Here is a 14,923-nt window from a genome sequence, read left to right on the forward strand (position 1 = left end):
CGCGACCCTCCCCCGCCCCCCCCTCTCCTGGCACACGATGGCAAAAAGGTTAGCCATCACTGCCCTAAAGCAACTTGAGGAACTTTTAAGATATGTGGACTTCCAACTCCCAGAATTACCCCGGCCAGCATAGCTTACTCTCTTGTAATCCCTTTCTCTGCAATCTCTCCACTTTAAGCAGGGGAGAGGGGAGAAACAGGCGTGGCTCGCTGGGGAATTCTGGGAGTTGAAGTCCAAAGATCTTTAAAAGTTCCCAAGGTTGGGAAAGGTTGAATTAAATGGATAAATATGGACCCCTGGAGCAGAAGGAACAGAGGCCTTTGCAATCATGGGCAGCCCAGCACTCTGAGGTGCCCAGGGGGTGGGGGTGGGGGGGATACTAGAAACCGTCTTCAGGAGCCCCCACTGAAACTGACAAAAAAAAAAAGCAAATGTTCTGATTGCAGTAATTGAAGCTGCAGATCAAATTTTTATTTATTTATTTTGTTTTTGGCAAACACATATGACTGTTGGGGGAGAGCTGGTGGACAGCTGGGCTTTTGTGTCCCACACCAGCCCCGGTTCCTCCTCGGGGGGGGGGGGGAAGCTGTCTCCTGGTGTTACCTGTGACTCATTCTTCATGAGCCGGCCGGCTGGCTCTGCCCATGTTTCCTGTTTACCTTCCTGGCAAGCCTCGCCAAGTCATTACTCAGCGTGGGCAGAGAAGGAGAGGAAAGGGCTTCCTGCAGGCAGGAGCTAAGACAGTCCCTGGATTAGTCTGTGGGCAAACCATGGTTTATTAGACAGATGGCTCCCTCCCCCCCCCTTTTTTTTTTTTGCAAATGGCAAACTGGCTGATTGGATTTAAGGGCTTGGCTGCAGAAATGGCCAGCAAAACCTGTCTCTAACCAAGTCTGGTGGTTTTCTAAGTAGTTCTCACTTTATGACCGTTCGTTTAGTGACCATTCAAAGCAGGGGGTGAAATGTACTTACCTTCCCAACCGGTTCGGAAGTGCACACATCGTGCACGCGGGGCCCCTCTGTGCATGCGCAAACCCTTTGCGCATGCACAGAGGCAGGGGTGAAATGTAAAATTTGTTACTACCGGTTCTGTGGGCGTGGCTTGGTGGTGGGGTAATGTGACTGGGTGGGCGTGGCCAATTTTTTTTTAAAAAAAAACTTTTCAAAGCATTTTTTCTAATGCTTTGAAAAGCCTCTGCCGATCAGGCAACTCAGCTGGGATCGTCAGAGACGTTTCAAAGCATTTTTTTTTACCACTTCTTCGGCCAAGAGGTTGCAGAAAAAAATGCTTTGAAAAGGCTCTGATGATCCAAGCTGAGCCGCGCGATCATCAGAGGCTTTTTTTTTTTACTTTTAAAAGCATTTTTTCGTCGGAAAAGGTTGTAGAAAAAATGCTTTTAAAAGTAAAAAAAAAAAAAAGCCTCTGATGATCGTGCGGCTCAGCTGGGCATGGGGGGGGCGGGCGTAGGGATTTTTGCTACTGGTTCTCCGAACCACCCGCCGCCATCGCTACCGGATCAGGTGATCCGGTCTGAACCGGGAGCATTTCACCCCTGCACAACAGAGGGTAAAAAACAGGTTACTTCCTGGTTAAAACCAGGAAGTAACGATGACCGGGCGGGTGGAGTAACGACGACCAGGCGGGAGCCTCACACCGCCATCGCTACCGGTTCTCTGAACCACCGGTCGCCATCGCTACCGGTACAGCTGAACCGGTCTGAACCAGGAGCATTTCACCTCTGTTTCAAAGTTACGACGGCACTGGAAAAAAGAGATTTATGATGGTGTTTTTCCCACCCTCACCGTTGCACCATCCCCGTGATCGCGCGATCAAAATTCGGACGCTTGGCACCTGATTCATACATACGACGGTCGCAGCATCCCCGGGTCATGCGATTTCCCCTTGAGCGACCTCCTGCCAAGCAAAGTTAGTGGGGGGAAGCCGGATTCACTTAACAATCAAGTTGCTAACTTTTAACAACTGCAGGGGATTTACGTAGCAATGGTGGCAGGAAATATAGTTAAAATGGGGCAAAACTCGCCTAACAACCGTCTTGCTTAGTGATGGAAACATTGGGTTTCATCATGGGTCATAAGTCAAGGACTAACTGTAGCTTTCAGTGGCTTGACAACTGACTCACGCTTATGACAGCTGCAGTATCCCAGGGTCATTGTGATGAAAATTCGGACACTTGCCAACTGACTCATTTATGACGGTCGCAGTGTCCCTGAGGTCACGCGATTGCCGTTTGCGCCCTTCCAACAAGCAAACTCCGTGGGGAAGCCAGACTCGCTTAACAACCGTGTGACTAATTTAATATCTGCAGTGATTCACTTAACAAATGTGGCAGGAAAAGTTGTAAAATGGGGCAAAACTCTTTTCTCACTTAACAACATAAGTATTGGCCTCAATTGGGGTCGTAAGTCGAGGACTACCTGTATTGACTTGATACTCCTTTTGGTGCAGGAGAATAATAACATCAAGCCACAACTTTTTACTTTTACATAGTAGTATAAACGAGTCATTTCTATAAAAGAGGACTTGACCTGGGGCGCTCGCGGTTCTTAAAAGATCCATCTCATCCTGGACACCCTTTTTTTGAACTATTACCATCTGGCAGCCGGTACAGGAGAATAACGACAAGGACAAATAGGCTGAAAAACAACTTCCATCCCAGGGCAGTAACTATTGAATTCTATGGTATAGGTAAAGGTTCCTCTCGCACATATGTGCTAGTCGTTCCTGACTCTAGGGGGCGGTGCTCATCTCCGTTTCAAAGCCGAAGAGCCAGCACTGTCCGAGACGTCTAAGTGGTCATGTGGACGGCATGACTCAATGCCAAAGGCGCACCAAATGCTGTTCCCTTCCCACCAAAGGTGGTCCCTATTTTTCTACTTGCATTTCTTACGGGCTTTCGAACTGCTAGGTTGGCAGAAGCTGGGACAAGTCACGGGAGCTCACCCTGTTACGTGGCACTAGGGATTCGAACCGCTGAACTGCTGACCTTTTGATTGACAAGCTCAGCATCTTAGCCACTGAGGCACTGCATCCTCTATTCTCTTCTCTTCTCTTCTCTTCTCTTCTATTCTATTCTATTCTATTCTATTCTATAGTGCAATACTAATGCAATATCCGGTTTTCAGTTCAGTTGTATAGAATGTGAAGGATGTGCGTTTGTGTTTTATTTTTATAGTTTTAATGTACGCTGAAGGTGGCATTTAATTTCGTTGTACGAGGTGCAATGACAATAAAGTAAACTAAATATTTGCTTTAAGAATCTTCTGTACTAAGATGTGAATCCTACTCCAAGTCGCTAGTCCTCTTGATCAACAGAGCCTTCTAAAAAAGGAAGAGGCCAGATTCGATTTAACTGTGGTGGACCACCGTTCTCCAACCTGGCAAAATCCCCCCTCCCCAGATGTGTGGGGACCCCAACTCCCAAATCGGAGAGGGGTGAGGAAATCCCAGTTTAAGGAAGGGACATCACCCACCTACCCAAACCTAAACTTCCTTTTTTTCGGTCTTTCCGCTAACCTGGTTTTGTCTTCTTTTCCTAGGGCGGAGAACTACTGGTGGCGCGGACAGAATAAGCGGACGTTGAAGGTGGGACAATTCCCACGCAACACGGTGACTTCCGTGGCGGGATTGTCCGCCCACGACATTAGCCAGCCGCTGAAGAACAGCTTCATCCATACGGGCCATGGCGATACCAACCCGCAGCAGAGCTGGGGCTTCCCCGATAAGATTGATGAGTAAGTAAGACGGAGGATGAGTATGATTTTTGTAGTTCCCTGTCGTTTTGTCTGGGTCGGTTCTGACTGGGATATGCAACCCTGGTTCCAGAACCAGGAGATTGCATCGCTCCTACCGTGTTTCCCTGAAAATAAGACCTTGTCTTATATTTTTCTGAACCCTGAATTAAGCGCTTGGCCTTATTGCCATGCGCTCAAAAGCCCGATTGGGCTTATTATCAGGAGAGGTCTTATTTTGGGGGAAACAGGGTACCTGCCACCAACTCAGAACCAGGTTAGCTGATTTGGGGAGTCATTCTGGCACGAATTGTCCAGCAAGAAATAGTCATGGCTTCCTCTCTCGGTTGCCATTGGGGGAGAAGAGGAAGCCAAATTATTCTCTTTTTAATCAAGAGAAGAGAATTTTTTGTAGATGATGAACGATGGGCCGCTTGGTGCTCTCTGAGCTTGGGGTTTTTTTCCTTGCAGTCGTCTCATGACCCAAGTAGGTAACATCATCAGTGCTGGAAGGGAAAGGGACTTGCAGAGAGGAGGAGGACTGTGGGGTCCTTGGTGCTCTCAGAGCTTGGTGATTTTCTTGCAGATGTTTCACAACCCAAGTAGGTAACATCATCAGTGCTGGAAGGGAATGGGATTTGCTATCTGTTTGTATACAGTTCTTACCAGCCCTGATGATGTTACCTAGTTGGGTCATGAAACGCCTGCAAGAAAATAACCCAGCTCAGAGCACCAAGGAATCCATAGTCTATTTAATTCCTTTTAATTTAATTTTAGATATATATATGTATGTGTGTGTATTTCTCTTTAGCCAGGTTCGTTCCAGGGTATTTGTATGTAGGTTTTTGGTTATTCGGATTTTGTCCCGCGTAAAATTGGAAGTACCTTGGCGACGTTTCGACGAAGTCTCATTCGTCATCTTTAGGCTGGTGTCTTCGGCCTTGTGCTGCTAGGATTCTAACATTGCTCCTAGAAGGGCTGGCTTGAGTTAAATTTTAAACTGATTTTAAATTGGAATTTTTTAATTACGGTCAGAATATTTAATTATTTTAAACAGTTTTTAGATTTTGTATGTCTTGTTTTTACTTTGGCTGTTCACCGCCCTGAGTCCTGTATTGGAGAAGGGCGGTATAGAAATTTAAACAAATAAATAAAATAGAAGCACAAGGCCAAAGACACCAGCCTGAAGATGACGAATGAGACTTCGTCAAAACGTCGCCAAGGTACTTCCAATTTTACACAGGACAAAACCCAAATAACCAAAGACCTACATGTATGTATGTATGTATGTATATGTATTTCTCTTTAGCCAGGTTCTTCCTACGTAAACCAAGATTTTTATGCAGCCCTAGTTCAGTGAAATCACAATCCACTAGTTTCTAGGCTTTTTTTCAGGCAGCCATTAAGCACTCTGCTGCCCGGTCTCCTTAGTCTCCCAATGGGCAGCAGAGTGCTTGCTGGCTGCCTGAAAAAAAGCCTATATGCCACCCAAAATCATTTCAACAGGGAGAGGGGCGTCGTATAGATAATCCTGAGATTACAAAGGACAATCGGGGTCAGAAAAATCAGGATTTTCTGTTGCTTAGTGAGACACACTCAATTTTAACCACCATTTTTGCCACGGTGGTTAAGCTGAATCACACGATTGGGCTTCCTCCCCATTGACTTTGCTTATCAGAATTCCGGTTCGGAACGTCGCAAATAGTGATGACGTGATCCCGGATGCTGCAGCCGTCCTAAATAACATGCCGTCTGCCAAGCGCCTGAAATTTGGCCACACCATGGGTAATGCTGCAGCGGTCGTAAGTGCGAGGACTGTAGCGCAGTCTGACAACACATTTTTTTTCAGTGCTGTTACAACTTTGTACTTTTCGCTAAGTGAGCGGTTATAAATTGAGGACCACCTGTGTAAATTTAATCATTGCCAATAGAGAAATATATTTCGATCGCTTAAATACGAGCCAGCCGTGTGCAGCTGCCGCCAAAAAAGCTAATACAATCCTTGGTTGTACAAACAGAGGCATACGTAGAGTCAAAATCACATGAAGGATCAGTACCGTTTTGTAAATCCTTAGTTAAGGCCACATCTGGAATACGGCATCCAGTTTTGGTCACCACGTTACGAAAAAGATGTTCAAGAGTTTGGAAAAAGTGCAAAGAAGAGCAACTAGGATGATCAAAGGCCTGGAGACTAAATCGTACGAAGAACGGTTGCAGGAATTGGATATGGCCAGTCTAGAGAAAAGATGGACCAGGGGCGACAGGATAGCAGTATTCCAACATTTGAGGGGCTGCCCCAAAGAAGAGGGGGTCAAACTATTCTCCAAAGCACCAGAAGGCACCACAAGAAACAATGGATGGAAGCTAAATCAAGGAGAGAAGCAACCTGGAATTAAGGAGAAACTTCCTAACAGCGAGAACAATTAGCCAGTGGAACAGCTTGCCACCAGATGGGTGCTTCATCGCTGGAGGTTTTTAAGAGATTGGACAGCCACTTATCTCAAATGGTAGAGGGCCGTGATGGTGAACCTATGGCATGTGTGCCACCGGTGGCACGTGGAGCCATATCGGTGGGCATGCGAGCTCAGATGATTTTCGGGCCTTCTGGGCCCACCGGAAGTCGGGAAACAGGTTGTTTCCGGCCTCCGGAGGGCTTCCGGGGGGTAGTGGGGAAGGCTGTTTTCGCCCTCCCCAGGCTCCTAGAAAGCCTTTGGAGCCTGGGGAGGGCAAAAAACTGGCCCACGTGCCAAAAGTGGGAGTTGCGTGGGGGGGTCGCGTGTGCATGCACTGAGGGGGCAGAGCGCATAGAATTATGGGTGTGGGCACGTATGCACGCGACACACACACACACACACACACGACCCCCGCTTTTGGCACGCAATGGCAAAAAGGTTAGCCATCACTCGTATAGGTTCTCCTGTTTGAGCAGGGGGTTGGACTAGAAGACCTCCAAGGTCCCTTCCAGTTCGATTCTGTTTGAGTCTGGTCAGTATGGGCAAGAGTACTTCCCGCTGGGCCACAAAATATGCACCAGAACCCAATTGCCCACCTGCCTCTTGATGGCAAAATTGGCCGCATTCGCACAAACGGACGTGATTCCCCCCCCTCCTTTTTTTATTTTTCTGAAGTTGCATTCAGAAAGAACCATAAACCCTGGATGTGCACAACACACACAGCCAAGAGAGAACAAACCGAGGTTAAACCTAAGCCATTTTAGCACGTATGTAGCCTGTCCGAGTACCGAGATTTTTAACTGGGTTAAGGGTGTTTGTGTGAATGCAGACGGCGAGGAACAGAGCCCGGAGAAGTCAGTTGGCCATTTTAAAAAAAAAAAAAAAAGGGAAAAAACCCCGAATAGAATTTTATTTTTACTAAAAAAGAAAAGAACTTTTGTGCGCAGAAACACAGAAGCCGTTTTCGCAGACCTTTCTATTTTGCTTTCCCTGAAAAGGGCCTTTGAGATTCCTGCTCCCACCTTCGCTTCACTTCCTTTCTAACACAGTCACCGACTCACTCCTACGCCCACACGTCGCTGCAGTTGGCCTCGGAAACGGGTGCGAAACTTGCAACACGGGCAGGAGGCATCATTCCCCACATCCTGTATAGGAAGGTGGTTTCCTTCTTTGGCTCCTGCCGGGACAAATCTTACCTTTCACATCGGGGTTTTATTGCCGAAACATAAGATACGTCGGGCCGTGGCCACAGCTCCGGGGTGTGACTCGTGGGTGTGGGTGTGCGTTTTTGGCCACGGAGTTGTGCCCTCCCCTAAGGTTGCACAACTCCGGCTCTCGACGTGGGAGCTGGGTTGGGTGCCTTGAGGTTGGCCGGCTGCCAGTTAAGTTGTGAGTGTGTTTGTTTGCACACGGGTTGAGCCAGGCTGAGTCCAAAACGACCCCGAAGCATTCAGACGACCGGTTAAACGGGTTCGTCGCAAACCGCCTTGGTTGACCCACAAACAACAACACAAAAAGAGATTTTTTTTATTTATTTTTTCCGGGCCACAAACTCAGGAGCCTCTGCCTGTGATCGTTGCAAGGATGTTTTTTTTCTCGACCTGATTCAGGGTGAACAATTTAGGGTGTGTAGATGGGTGTCGGGTTGTGGTTTTAGCATATTGTGCAAACGAAAACAGGGCGCGTTTTATGACGCAGGGGGTTGTTGGGCAAAGCCAGAGGTTCGGTGGATTTGGTCACTGGTGAGCCATGTTTGGGGAATCTGGAATGAGGAAGAAACTTCCTAACAGTGAGAACCAGTGGAACTGCTTGCCACTGGAAGTTGCGGGTACTCTATCACTGGAGGTTTTTAAGAAGAGACTGGACATCCATTTATGTGAAATAGTATAGAGCCGTGATGGTGAACCTATGGAGCCATATTGGTGGGCACGTCAGCTGAGCTCCGGTGTGCAGGCGTGCGCCAGACAGCTGATTTTCAGGCCTTCTGGGCCCACCAGAAGTCAGGAAACATGCTGTTTCTGGCCTCTGGGGGCGGGAGGGTGAGGAAGGCCCATTTTTCGCTCTCCCCAGGCTCCAGAGGCTTTCTAGGAGCCTGGGGAGGGTGAAAACGGCCTTCCCCACCCCTCCCAGAGGCCAGAAATGGCCTTTTTCCTGACTTCCGGTAGGACCGGAAGGCCTGTTTTTCATTCTCCCCAGGCTCCAGAATCTTTCTAGGTGCCTGGGGAGGGCAAAAATGGCCTTCTCCACCCCTCTGGAGGCCGGAAACGGCTTGTTTCCCGACTTCCGGTTCCACCGTACCATCGCATGGCGGGAGCGGAGGGGTGTCGCACGCACATGCACAGGGGGTGGGGCACATAGAATTATGGGTGTGGGCACACGTGCGCACGACCCCCCCTGCGCGACCCCCGCTTTTGGCACTCGATGGCAAAAAGTTTAGCCATCACTGGTATAAGGTCTCCTTCTTCAGCAGGGGGTTAGACTAGAAGATCTCCAAGGCCCCTTCCAACTCTATTCTGATGGGTATCACAGGTTAAAGATCCTGGTTTCTTTATCTGGTGGGCAACAAGCAGCGTGCCCAGGTTGTGTGAAGCCCACCTCTTCCCCTGAAGCTACAGGTTGTCCTCCACTTACAACCATTCATTTAGTGACTGTCCAAGGTTGCACCGGCATTGAAAAAAAGTGATTTACGACCGTTTTTCATACTTGACAGTTGTAGCATTCTTCCCCCCCCCCCTTTCCCGGGGTTCACATGATCATCATTCAGGCACTTGGCAAGTGGTTCACACTTACGACAGTTGCAGTATCACAGGGTCACGTGATCACACTTTGCGACCTTGCGAGCAAGCCAAGTCAGTGAGGCAGCCAGATTCACTTAACAACCGTGTTATTAAGATAAGCACTGCAGTGATTTGATCTAACAACTGTAGCCAGAAAGGTCATAAAATGGGGCAAAACTCAAGTGTCTTGCTTAGCAATGGAAATGTTGGGCTCAATTGTGGCCGTCGGTCGAGGACTACCTGTAATAAGGCCTACTCAGTTCTGCTGTTTGTGTTCCTCAGTTTCCCCTGCGTCCTGACATGTTGAAAGAAGTGAAACTGAGAGGCCTAGGAACTCTCACACTACAAAACCCATCCCATATTCAGGGAACATATCTAATATTCCTCACCCTTCCTCCTATTTCGTCCACAACCCTTTGAGGTGAGTTGGGCTAAGACATGACAGGCCCAAAGTTGCCCAGTTGGCTTTCGTACCTAACGCAAAACTAGAACTCACCATCTCCTGGTGATTGGCTCAAAATCACCCAGCTGTCCTTCATACCTAAGGCGTGACTAGAACTCACTGTCACCTACTGATTGGCCCAAAGACACCCAGTTGGCTTTTGAACTAACAGAGAACTAGAACTCACCATCTCCAGTTGGCTTTCATGCCTAAGGCGGGACTAGAACTCACTGTCACCTAGTGATCGGCCCAAAGTCACCCAGTTGGCTTTTGTATCTAATGCAGAACTAGAACTCACCATCTCCTGGTGATTGGCTCAAAATCACCCAGCTGTCCTTCATACCTAAGGCGTGACTAGAACTCACTGTCACCTACTGATTGGCCCAAAGACACCCAGTTGGCTTTTGAACTAACAGAGAACTAGAACTCACCATCTCCAGTTGGCTTTTGTATCTAACGCAGAACTAGAACTCACCGTCTCCTGGTGATTGGCCCAAAGTCACCCAGCTGTCTTTCGTGCCTAAGGTGGGACTAGAACTCCCTGTCTCTTGATGATAGGCTCAAAGTCACCCAGCTGTTTTTCGTGCCTAAGGCAGGACTAGAACTCCCAGTCTCCTTGTGATTGGTCCAAAGTCACCCAGCCGGCTTTCAGACCTAAGGTGGCACTAGAACTCACTGTCTCCTGGTGATTGGCCCAAAGTCACCTAGCTGTCTTTTGTGCCTAAGACAGGACTAGAACTCCCAGTCTCCTTGTGATTGGTCCAAAGTCACCCAGCCGGCTTTCAGACCTAAGGTGGCACTAGAACTCACTGTCTCCTGGTGATTGGCCCAAAGTCACCTAGCTGTCTTTTGTGCCTAAGACAGGACTAGAACTCCCAGTCTCCTCGTGATTGGTCCAAAGTCACCCAGCCGGCTTTCGTGCCTAAGGTGGGGCTAGAATTCCTTGTCTCTTGATGATAGGCTCAAAGTCACCCAGCTGTTTTTCGTGCCTAAAACAGGACTAGAACTCCCAGTCTCCTTGTGATTGGTCCAAAGTCACCCAGCCGGCTTTCAGACCTAAGGTGGCACTAGAACTCACCGTCTCCTGGTTTCTGGACATTAATCACTAGACCAAACTAGCTCTATATTTGCCCTTTTCCGCTGCGCTAATGTTATATCATCCAAACAAATAACGATTTCCTCTCGGTGAGCTACCCCATCCGGACAGCAAGTCTGCAAACTCTCTTGAGGTAGAAACTCCACGTTGTTGGTGCTCCGTGTAGTAGAGTCTAAAGTAGCAAGAGAAAGGAAAGAAGGATCGGAGAACGCAGCCAGTAGATTGTTTCATCTTTTTCTCTCTCTCTCTCTTTTCTTCCCCCATCATCCTTTTTCTGCAGCTTGTACCTGGGAAATCCCATGGACCCCCCGGATGTCCTAGGCTTGGATTTGAACCCAGCTCGGCCTACGCAGCTCCCAGGAAGGACAAGAAGTAAGAAAAGTTATTTAAATAAAAAAAAAAAGTCATCTAACTTTTCACTTGTTACCTGAACCGGTTCTGCCTTCACTCCGGCACAGCGAGATTGCAGCGTGTGCATTGTAGAACTGCAAGTCCCAGAATGCCTTTCGTCTGGGGTCCTCCGCACTGATGCATGTTGGGAACTGTAGTTTTCAAAGCCAAACAACCCTTAAGCCCAATAAGAAGGGAATCTCTGCAGCGCAGGGTTGAACTGTGGGGTCCTTAGTGCTCTCTGAGCTTGCAGACGTTTCATGACCCAACTTAGTAACATCATCAGGGCTGAGGTTGGAGGAGGTGAAGGCAGGAGGAAGTAGGAGGAGGACTGTGGGGTCCTTGGTGCTCTCTGGGCTTGGTGGTTTTCTTGCAGACGTTTCATTTCCCAACTAGGTAACATTATCAGGCTAGAAATGGGCATTTGCTCCTTGTTTATAAGCAGTATAACTCCTTTCCATTCTAGAACTGATGATGCCACCTAGTTGGGTCATAAAATGTCTGCTAGAAAACCACCAAACTCAGTGAGCATCAGATACTCTGAAACAAGGTAAAAATGCTGAGCCTGCCACCACGGTGTGTCCTGGGCCTGTCCTCTCCAACTGGGTGGATGGGAACCATGGAAACTGTAGTGCCACCACATCTGGCCGTTGGAGAGAGCTGTTTTCTCAGACCTTTTTCTTTGCAACGGGTTCTTGGGCTTTCAATGCGTTTTTTTTTATTCTCTCGCACTCGCAGCTCCTTCCCTCACGCCTTCCGTTTTCGGTTCCTTGTTGCAGAACCCCGTTTCAAAAGATTCTCGTACAGATAGTCCTCGACTTATGACCACAATGGGGACAGGCATTTCCATCATAAGTCCTTGCGGTCGTAAGTCAATTCGAACTCTATTTTGCAACCATTTTTATGCCGGTCATTGTAAAATGAAACCCAGCGGTTATAAGTATGAACCCATTGTACCGAACGGCTATTCGTTGCTGTAAACTGGCCCAGAAATTCTGGAAACGTAACCACAGGACAGCACAACTGGTCGTAAATGTGAGCCGGTTGCCAAGCATCCAAACTGCGATCATGTGGGTAGAACAGCGGTCGTAAGTGCGAGAACCAGGCCTTTTTCAGCACCTTTATAACTTCAATTGGTTGCTAAGCGAATGGTCGTTAAGTCGAGGACCACTTGTATTCACAAGCTTCAAAAAGCTTCCTTGTTTTGAGTCAACATCTGTTGTGAGCTGCTCAGAATCATTTGCTGAGACGGGCGAATATAGAAATCAAATAAATAATGACAAAATGACCATGATATTGTTTTTTGTAAATGCAAAAAAGGGAAGAAATATTAAGCAGAAAAAAATGCCATCTTGACTTTTAAACTTCTCATCTGAGTACACGTAGTCCTTGACTTACAACAGTTCATTTAGTGACTGACCCTGAAAAAAAGTGATTTATGGCCGATTTTCACACTTAATGACCGTCGTAGTATCCCCATGGTTATGTGATCAAAATTCGGATACTTGGCAACTGACTCGTATTTATGACGGTCGCAGTGTCCCGGGATCACGTGAGCCCCTTTTTGTGACCTTCTGACAAGCAGAGTCCCTGGGGAAGCTGGATTCACTTAACGACTGTGTTACTCGTTTAACAACCGCGGTGATTCGCTTAACAGCGGTGGCCAGAATGGTTGTAAAATGGGGCAAAATTCACTTAACCACTTTTTCGCTTAGCAATAGAAATGTTGGGCTTAACTGTGGTAGTAAAGCGAGGACTACCTGTATATTTGCAAATGAAAAAAAAAAGAAGAAGAAAAATTAAGTAGAAAAAAATGCCATCTTGACTTTTAACCCTCGGATCTCTGAGTAGTTCATTCTGCGTCCTGCAGAAAGGAAGCAGCTGCTTTGAAGAAAAACAGTCTCACTGCTTAGGGGGTGAGACCTCTGCCTACCCCAGGGGGTCATTCCTGGCCCTATCGATTGACTGCTTGCGCACTGCCTATTATGCCCTCCCTCTGCCCCTCCAACCTCGCCTGAAGCCACCAACTAACACACTGCTCTCATCTTTCCCTTTCGCTGCGGTCTCTCTATCTCTTTCTCTCCTCTCTTCCTCTCTCTCTCTCCTGCAGGACAGCCGCCACCTCGGCCGCCCCAGCCCTCGATCCTTCTCAAGCGTAAGTGGGGCCATGTTTCCGGCTGTTGTGCCTCTTGTGTTTTTCTTCTCTTTGTTCCTTTCTGGATAGGTCAGCCCTTCGAGGTAGTAGGAAACCACTCTATAAAGCCTTAGTAAGACCACACCTAGAGGACTGCACCCAGTTCACCACACAATAAAAAAGATGTGGAGACTCTAGAAAGAGTGCAGAGAAGAGCAACCAAGAGGATTAGGGGACTGGAGGCTTAAACAAATAAAATGAACGGTTGCAGGAACTGGGCCTGGCTAGTCTAGTGAAGAGAAGGACCAGGGGAGACAGGAGAGCATCTTCCAATACTTGAGGGGCTGCCCCAGAGAAGAGGAAGGGGCTCAAGCTATTTCCCAAAGCCCCTGAAGGCAGGACAAGAAATAATGGATGGAAACTGATCAGGGAGAGATTCAACCTGGAAATAAGGAGAAAATTTCTGACAGTGAGAACAATCAACCCATGAGACAGAAGTTGCCTTCGGAAGTTGTGGGAGCTTCATCCCTGGAGGCTTTCAAGAAGAGACTGGACTGCCCTCTTGTCAGAAATGGTGTAGGGTCTCCTGCTTGAGCAGGAGGTTGGACTAGATGACCTATAAGGTCCCTTCCAACTCTGTTAGTCCGTTAATGTGGAGACTACCTTTAAGATTGGAATAATAGAATTTTGCGAGTCTGAATGTGCTCCTTCCCCCGCCCCTTCCTCCCTTTATCAGAGTAAGAAACGGGGAGGGGCTTATTTGAGACGCTTTCTCCGATTACAGTTCTGTTCCAGACTTGGGTTCCTTTTATCTGATGGTTGATTTGATTGCGGCTTTTCTTCCTCCTGTCTATCCAAGTCATTCCTTCCTTCCGCCTGGGGATGGGAGGGTATTCTATGACCGCTGCCTATCCCCCATTCACCTGGCCCCGACCAGGGGTGAAATGCTACCGGTTCAAACCGGTTCTCCCGAACCGGTAGTAAATAATGTTAACGGTTCGCACGAACCGATATTGCCGACGCAACGATCGGCTGTGATGCGCGATTTATATTAGCTACACTCGTCGGATTTCCTTCTTTCTAGCTAATCTAAATCGCGTGGCACAGAGGATTTCCCCACCCCTTCGCTGTTCTACTTACCTTTGCAGACTCGGAAGGCTTCAAAATGTTCCTTTTTTAGCGCTGCGCAGGCGCGCCTCACACATACAAACTGCGCGCTCGGTAGCAAATTTCAGAGGATTTCACCACTGGCCCCGACCTCGAAAAACGAGGGGAAGATCTTGGAGAGAAGCAAGGCAGACAAGCATTTCCCCTTGATTGGGAAATTCTGTTCTTCCTGTATTCACCATGGGTGACCAGGTCCAACTTTCCCCTATTCTAATAACACGGGTGTCAAACTTGTGGCGACACGTTGCTGTCATGTGACAGTTCGTGACTTTTTTTCCCCCTTTTGCGGAGCTGGAGTGGACGTGGCCTGCACATGGCACATCCGACCAGTGGGCTGCCCGTTTGACACCTGTGCTCTAAAAATACAGATAGTCCTTGCTTAACAACCACTTGTTCAGCAGCCATTCGAAATTACGGCACGACTGAACAAGGGGTAGTTAAGACTGAAACCAGGAGACAAAGAATTCCAGTCCTAAGCTAGATACAAAGCCAGCTGGGTGACTTTGGGCCAATCACCAGGAGACGGTGAGTTCTAGTCCTGCCTTAGGCATAAAAGCCAGCTGGATGACTTTGGCCAGTGACACTCGGCCTACCCAATGGACCTTGCAGGGTTGTTGTTAGGAAAAGAGGAGTAAGAAGGAATATGAGGTCTGTTCCCTACCTTGAGTTACCTATAAAGTAATAAAAGTAGGATAAAAATGAAAGGAGGGAGGG

The 14,923-nt window shown here is 48.0% G+C and overlaps 1 protein-coding gene across 10 annotated transcripts in view; it reads left to right on the forward strand.

The window, feature by feature from the left end:
• TNK2 (tyrosine kinase non receptor 2) overlaps nucleotides 1–14,923 on the forward strand; it is a 111,581-nt gene that overhangs the window by 84,042 nt on the left and 12,616 nt on the right. For 5 of the 10 annotated variants that reach the window (XM_087871993.1, XM_087871996.1, XM_087871995.1 and 2 more), the window contains 3 exons: nucleotides 3,559–3,753; nucleotides 10,799–10,890; nucleotides 13,019–13,063. In XM_087871993.1, the coding sequence (XP_087728119.1) occupies nucleotides 3,559–3,753; nucleotides 10,799–10,890; nucleotides 13,019–13,063 (332 nt within the window). The remainder of the gene's footprint in view (nucleotides 1–3,558; nucleotides 3,754–10,798; nucleotides 10,891–13,018; nucleotides 13,064–14,923) is intronic. The other 5 variants (XM_087871999.1, XM_087871997.1, XM_087871998.1 and 2 more) reach the window with 1 other exon arrangement.

This window comes from Pantherophis guttatus, chromosome 6, assembly GCF_059756535.1.
Source record: "Pantherophis guttatus breed Tessera chromosome 6, ASM5975653v1, whole genome shotgun sequence".
In the NCBI taxonomy this organism is placed as follows: Eukaryota; Metazoa; Chordata; class Lepidosauria; order Squamata; family Colubridae; genus Pantherophis; species Pantherophis guttatus.